Source organism: Monoraphidium neglectum (genome assembly GCF_000611645.1).
Source record: "Monoraphidium neglectum strain SAG 48.87 unplaced genomic scaffold scaffold00943, whole genome shotgun sequence".
Lineage (NCBI taxonomy): Eukaryota > Viridiplantae > Chlorophyta > Chlorophyceae > Sphaeropleales > Selenastraceae > Monoraphidium > Monoraphidium neglectum.
The window spans coordinates 13,438-19,975 of NW_014012685.1; the positions used below are offsets into that span (position 1 = coordinate 13,438).

A 6,538-nucleotide genomic window follows, 5' to 3' on the forward strand; every position below is an offset into this window, starting at 1 on the left:
TGTGTGTGTGTGTGTGTGTGTGTGTGTGTGTGTGTGTGTGTGTGTGTGTGTGTGTGTGTGTGTGTGTGTGTGCTTGTGGACGTGAGTGTTTGGCGGGGGACACACGCGTACATTTTTTAGCTTATGTGCCAGTGTGCAACCCTAGGTCCCCAGACGCCTGATTTGGCCGCGAGCAAAGCGCCTTGGTGTGCTCAGTCCGCTGATGCTGCTGCCTGCAGGAGATAACTGGCTGGTGGTCAGGGACGAAGACAGCAAGGTACACGCGCGGCATGAGCATGTCACTGTTTTCGCCGGGAACATCAACTAAAGCGCTGATTGCTGAGAGCGGTGCCTGTTCCTTGCGCAGCGTGTCATGAGCCGCTTCCAAATCAATAACCTTCGGTATGTGCGCGCGCAGGTGCGGCTGCAGGCCGCCGACCACGATGGCTTTGCGGCGCCCTTCTGGCAGGGCAGCATGATGGGGCCAGCCCAGGCCACTTTCATGTCCCCTGAGCGCGCCGCGCTGCCCGTCACGGCGCGTTTCAGCGGCAGCCTCAGCTGGCAGGAGGATATCTATGCGCTTGGCTGCACGGCGCTCGCGCTCGGACTAGGCACCGTGCGCGGCACGCCGCCCCCGTGCCTGGTGCTGCCGGTCGGCGCCGACGCGCCGGACGCCCAGCTCATGCGGGATCTGGTGCTGAACCTCAACGGCGAGCCGCTTGCGGAAGATCTGGAGGCGTTCATTGCGGGCTGCATGCGCCGGGACCCGCAGCGGCGCCCGAGCGCCCAGGAGCTCCTGGCGACGCCGTTTGTGCGCCGCGGCCTGCGGGAGGCGGCGGCGTCTGGCATGTGGGGCGGCATGGCGTCGGCAGTGACAGCCAGCGTCAGAGGCCAGGCGGTTGAGCCCTCATGCAGCAGCGGCAATGCAGGCGGTGGTTGTGTTGCGGCAGCTTCGGGCGGAGGCTACGGCGTTGCAATAGCCACTACAAATAGCAATGCCAGCAGCACAAGCAACATGATTGTGGCAGCAGCAGCAGCACCATCAGACGAAAAGAGCAACGGGAGAGCCGACATGAAAGGCAGGGACGGCAGCTGCAGCGGCGACCAGCGTATTGCGCGCGGTATGCAACTGGCGATGGCGGCGTTGGAGGAGCTTCAGACTGGGTGCTCCAGGATAGCGCAGCGGAAGATTCCAGGCACGGCAAGGGATGCGGTCGTGCTGGGGTCAGCAGTGCAGGAGTTGCATGAAGAGCTGCGTGACCGCGTTGCCCCCACAGCTCGAGACTGCTTTGCCTGGGTACTAACGCGCGGCGGGGAGCTGCCAGCAGTCGACAACGCATTCAACTTTGTGGAAAAATGGAGGCTGGGCGTGTGAAGGGAGCAGGCTGTGTAAAGGAACATGCAAGTTTGGCGGCAGGATTACGCTGTACTTGGTACGATTGCGGGCTGGTACCTCTTTGACCGAATGCACGCACAACACTATGTTGCGCCCAGAATTGCAGACTGGCAAGCAGAGGGCGTTGAAGTTTTGGGGTTTGCACTTGGATGAGTTCACTGTGATTGAGTGGACTTACACTTGCCAAATGACTCAGCAAACCACACTGCAATGCAGCACTGCCTGTGCAGGGACGAGAGGCGTGAGGCTGGCACAAGCATACACGGCTGGCTGAGAGGGATGATAGACTCCACAAACAAAGCGTGCTGCTCTGTGTGCACCATGTGGTAAAATCCAAGCAACCCCAAGAAAGAACTTGGGGTGTTGGACACTGCGTGCATGACGTGCCCTGCTTCACAGCAACAATCTCTCTGCTGCTCACATCGAACAAATCAAGCCAGTCAGCATCAACGCAGTAGGACACCTCAAGCATGGAACAAATTGCAAGAGGCTCTGCGTGGTGAGTGTCGCAGCCGGAAGAAGTGGGGCCAGGGGCGCCCCGCCCTCGCCTGCTGCTGCAGCAGCCGTCGAGCCAGCCGCAGTGTGCCCAACGCATCAGCACGGCAGGCTGCAGCCCTGACGAGCCCCTCTACAGCGCGCCCCTCACAGACTCGCGCAGCTGCTGGACTGCCGCCATCACTGAGGGAGGCCGCTGCTCGAAAGCCCTCATCCTCAGGCGCGCCAGCTCGCTCAACATGAAGTCGATTGCCTCCGCGTCCGACATAGCCGCCTGATGCCCCTGTTTGAGGCAAGGTGGGCGCGGCGCGGGCGGTTTAGAAAGGGTGGAAGCTGCGGGTCAGAACGATGGAAATGGTGGTGGCGACAAGGCGAGGTGATCGTGGTCTGTGAGCAAGCGTATATGAAAACAAGCCCCGCGCTGTCTAAGAGACTACCTCATATGAGGCTTAGTGCCTCCCGCAATTCCTCGCAATTCCATTGCTGGCGTGTGAGCCGTTCCTGTGCATTCCCAGCAACCCCACCGTTTTGCTCCACTACACATGCTGTGGGCTCACCCAGGCGCGCCGCACTGCCTCCTGCCCATAAGACGCCACCGCCACAAGCGGCCCCGCCCAGTAAGTCACGATCATGGCAGCAGCGGCCGTCTCGAAGGCTGTGAGGTGGGCGCGATAACAAAGCATCGGATGTGGAGGTCGTGACGGGTGTCTGATCAGGGCACCAGCAAGGCGCGGGCTGCAAGCAAGCGACTGGCCAGCCACACCAATTCTGGCGGCCTGTCTGCATGCGTCTTTGCAGGCTTCCCACTCATAGCATCTAGCCAAACCCATCCAGCCCGACCCTGCCTGTTTGGACCCCACCCACTTTGCGCGAGCTCGCCCTCCTCAATCTCCTCGGCAAGGCTGTTGACGAGTGTCAGCGTCGGCAGCACCTCGTCGACCGGCGCGTCGCTGAGCGCCTCGTAGGCGGCGTCGGGTGTGGGGTCGGGCAGGAGGTGCCTCACTCGCGCCAGCAGCTCCTCGGCTTCGGCCGCCTTGTTCAGCTCGGGTGTCTGGGATATGCGAAACGCGACGGGCGCGGCCTCGGACAGGCAGGAAGAGACTGTGAGTACGGCCTCTTCAGCCAGCTGTTCTGCGTCGGGCGACGGCTCGGCCGCCTTGCGCACTGCGTCGTGCAGCCCCACAGGTGCCTCCTGCATCCCTGAAATGCGCGACAGCCAGATTATTGATTGAAAGAGTGCAATGGATTGCGGGAGGCACGGGCGCAACGCAAGACATGAGAGGTGACTGTGCGAGCGCGGCGCACGCCTGTGATGTCATCATCGGTCGCGAGTGGTCCAAGGTTTGGGCGCGCGTGCGCGGTTGGTCCAAGGGTGGCAGCAGTTCGTAGCGGAGGCCTGTGGTGGTGTTCCAATATCCAATGCGGTCCTTGAGCGCACCCATTTCGCGCATTCCCAGCCTCTTGCCACCACCCAGCCTAGGGGCCCCTTGCCAGAGCCGCGCGCCAAGCGGCCTTTGAAGCAGGCACTCAACCTGGCACTGCCCGTTGCACACCATTCTTGCAGTCACCTGGCTTCTGCGGCCTTGAGAGCAGGTTCAACGCAGATTACTCAGCTATGATCGCATGCCATCTAGGTTTGCTGCAGTCAAAGATTTTAAAAGCCTGTTGGTGTCAAGGTGACAGCAGCGACGCAGAGCAACGCGCTTTCGCACAGCAGAATCGCACAGCGGCCCCCCTTCGCCCCACTGCCATATCGTAGGCCAGCTATATTCCCTACCACGCTACACAACGCATCAAGTCGCATGCCGCAGCCCCTAGTCCCGCTGCGCAGCATGTCGAGGCAGCCCACCATGCCCAAGTAAATGCAAACCCTGAGGCGGGGACGAGGCAGGGCGGGAGAGCAAGCACACGCCGCAAAAACAGCTGCGGCAGCAAGCCGCCGCCTCGCCACCAGGCGCGCATTGCCGCTGGCATGTGGCAGCTGCCGTGCAGCTGTCACTCGACGGAGTTGCGCAGCAGTTCGATGACCTCCTGCACTGAGGCAGGCCGCGCGTCAAACCCCTGCATCCCAAGGCGCTGCAGCTGGCTGACCATGAAGGCCACCGCCTCTGCGTCCGACATCGCCGCCTCCTGCCGCTGCTCAGTGGATTTGCATGAGAGGTAGGGCGGACGGGTTGCATGAGCGTGAGGGCAGGGGCAACAATGCAAGCTGGGGATGCAGGCAGCGTTCAACGCTGCCTGAAGTCCAGGCGGCGGGGTCGCGCGGGGCGTTTGTCGGCAGCAGAGGCAGATGTGCTCTAGAGCGCCTCCAGATGCGGACGCGCGCCGCCACCTTTCATTCCACTCCGTTGCCGCCACCCTAGCCATGCGCCTCCCTCATACATGCTGTATAGCCCAGCCCGTTTCTGTTAAGAAGCAACGTCTTGGCTGCCCACCTGAGCGCGCAGCACCTCCTCCTGCCCGTAGCCTGCGAGGGCCGCCATGTGCTTGGTCCACTTGTCCACGATGAGGGTGGCGGTGGACTTCTGCATGGCTGCGGCACAGGCGCGAAGGTCGCGGCCATGCACGCTAGTTGCAATGAGCAGCGCGGCTGCGGTGCTTGGTTTGAGAAGCCGGAGCAGCTGGAGGGACAGTCGAAACCACTGCCTTGTAAGTTGCGAGGCCGTCCCAGCCGCGCGCCGTGCCCGAGGGCGCGCACGCAGCGCTCCGACCTGTTCTCGGCGCCACCTACTTGGCATTCTGTCCTCCTGCCTCCTTTCTGCCAGCTCGTGGAGGAGCGTCAGCAAGAGCAGCGCTGTGCTGACAGGCACGGCGCTCAGCGCCTCGTAGGCTGGGGCCGGCCTGGGGTCAGGCCGCATGGTGTCGATGAGGGACATCAGCCGCTCTGCCTGGGGCCCTAGGCTGCTCCTTGATTTGATGGTTTGGAGGGCGGCTGGCATGGCCTCATCGCAGCATAACACCAGGTTGAACACCTCCTCCTCCACTATCTGCGCGCCGTCCGGCGCCCGGCCGAACGCCTTGGCCAGGGCGGGCGCCAAGGGCACCTCGGCCTCCTCCTGCTGCATTGCTGTTCTTGCTGATGTATGAAAAAGAGTTAAGGGTGGGTTAGTTGTTGAAAATCAGGGTGTATGGCTTTTATGCCTGCAATGTTTTGGCAGTAGAAAGAGCCAGCGAAGCAATAGAGACGCGCGCGCACGCGTGTCAATGACATCATCATCGGCGGGTTCCGAGGTTTGGGCGCGCGAGGGTGCGATGGCAGTTGGTGGAGAGATGCCAGCTCTTGGCAATCTGATGACATGCTCACTCTCACTTCATGCTGCTGCACATCCAAGCGACCGCCTCAGCTGCCAGGCAGCCTGCTGGCTGCAGCTTTGTCACATTGAACCTTGGAAGGTGCCAGGGCCCTTGAGCTGTTCTCACAGTTACTTTACTTCTGCGCCAGCACCAAGGAACTTCCAAAGCAAGTTACATAGCTCTCACAGCAGGCTATGTTTGAAATGCACTTCAGCAGTCAGTAAAAGCGCACAGCAGCAACGCGCCCGTGCAACTAAAGTTCGCGGAGCCGCGCCCGGCCCGCGAGCTGCTCCACTGGCCGCCCGCCCGGCAGCGCGCCCGCGATGGCGGCCTAGTCCCATGCATTCGCCAGGGTGGCGCGGCGCAGTGGCGCGCGCCTAGCCCGCCATCTGCCTGACCTTGATGAGCCGCTTGAGGGCCGTGAGCCAGGTGCCGCACTCGTCCCAGTCGCTGGTGGTCAGCTCCACCTGTGCAGGATCGTTTGAAAATTTGAAAGTGCAGGGGCACGAAGGGGCCAGGAGGCTGATGCGGTCATGGACACACTGAGGTGGGTGCAAGCAAACACAGGGCCGCAGCTTCATCGCTAGCGTGCCGGCGTCGCCCCAATCACCAGGAGCAGGCTAGCCACAGCCGCCACGCCGCACCCCAACACACCATGGGCCGCCACCACCACGGGAGCCCCACATCCGCCCGCTGCTGCAGCCCCACAAACCCCTAGCCCGCGCCCCAAAATCACTTTCCCCCGTCGCGCCTGTATCTGGGTGGCCGCGGGGTAGTTGCCGGCGTCCAGCGCGGCGCAGAGCTGCTGCAGCCGCGCGACGACGTGCGCGCTGACCTGGCCCTCGTTGAGCCGCCAGAACAGGGCGCCCAGGCGCTTGCTGTTGTCGTCCATCTCGCGCTTGCGGGCTGTGAGTGGGGGTTGTGGCAAGATTCGTGCAAAATGTGTGTGTGTGTGTGTGTGTGTGTGTGTGTGTGTGTGTGTGTGTGTGTGTGTGTGTGTGTGAGACTGAAGGATGCACACTGGCGTGAGTTTGTGTGGGCGCCATGCATAAGAATGGCAGGGGAGGGGCGCTTTGAAGCTGCCGCGCAAGCCGTTTGAGTGCAGGAACGGTTGCGGAGGCTGCAGCGGCCCGCACCTGGGTTGTTGGCGAGCGGCAGGCACGCGTTGAAGAGGGCGTTGAGGGACGCCAGGACGGCCTTCTGGTCAGCCGGCACCCTCGACACGTCAGCGCTTGCCATGTTGATGTGCGGCGGCGGCCCCGACGGCGCCTGTGGCTGCGGCGGCGCTGCGGCGGCGGCCGGCGGCGCCGCGGCCGCGGGCGCCGCGGCATAGCCGCCGGGGCCGGCCGCGTATCCGCCGGGCGCGGCGGGGAG

The 6,538-nt window shown here is 63.0% G+C and overlaps 4 protein-coding genes across 4 annotated transcripts in view; 1 reads left to right on the forward strand and 3 right to left on the reverse strand.

The window, feature by feature from the left end:
- Window positions 1-1,283, forward strand: part of MNEG_6014 (hypothetical protein) — a gene marked incomplete at both ends in the record, with an annotated part of 4,397 nt that extends 3,114 nt beyond the window's left edge. The window contains 3 exons of the mRNA XM_014045511.1: window positions 219-256; window positions 398-862; window positions 1,257-1,283. Of these exons, the coding sequence (XP_013900965.1) occupies window positions 219-256; window positions 398-862; window positions 1,257-1,283 (530 nt within the window). The remainder of the gene's footprint in view (window positions 1-218; window positions 257-397; window positions 863-1,256) is intronic.
- Window positions 1,284-2,003: 720 nt separating this feature from the next.
- Window positions 2,004-3,068, reverse strand: MNEG_6015 (hypothetical protein; the record flags this gene model as incomplete). Its single annotated transcript, XM_014045512.1, has 3 exons — window positions 2,004-2,153; window positions 2,428-2,525; window positions 2,735-3,068. The coding sequence occupies 3 exons, from the start codon at window positions 3,066-3,068 to the stop codon at window positions 2,004-2,006; spliced, it is 582 nt and encodes a 193-aa protein (XP_013900966.1).
- A 797-nt stretch (window positions 3,069-3,865) lies between these two features.
- Window positions 3,866-4,935, reverse strand: MNEG_6016 (hypothetical protein; the record flags this gene model as incomplete). Its single annotated transcript, XM_014045513.1, has 3 exons — window positions 3,866-4,006; window positions 4,306-4,403; window positions 4,602-4,935. The coding sequence occupies 3 exons, from the start codon at window positions 4,933-4,935 to the stop codon at window positions 3,866-3,868; spliced, it is 573 nt and encodes a 190-aa protein (XP_013900967.1).
- Window positions 4,936-5,541: 606 nt separating this feature from the next.
- MNEG_6017 (hypothetical protein) lies at window positions 5,542-6,403 on the reverse strand (the record flags this gene model as incomplete). The annotated part of the gene is made up of 3 exons (XM_014045514.1): window positions 5,542-5,631; window positions 5,901-6,070; window positions 6,301-6,403. The coding sequence occupies 3 exons, from the start codon at window positions 6,401-6,403 to the stop codon at window positions 5,542-5,544; spliced, it is 363 nt and encodes a 120-aa protein (XP_013900968.1).
- Window positions 6,404-6,538: the final 135 nt, after the last annotated feature.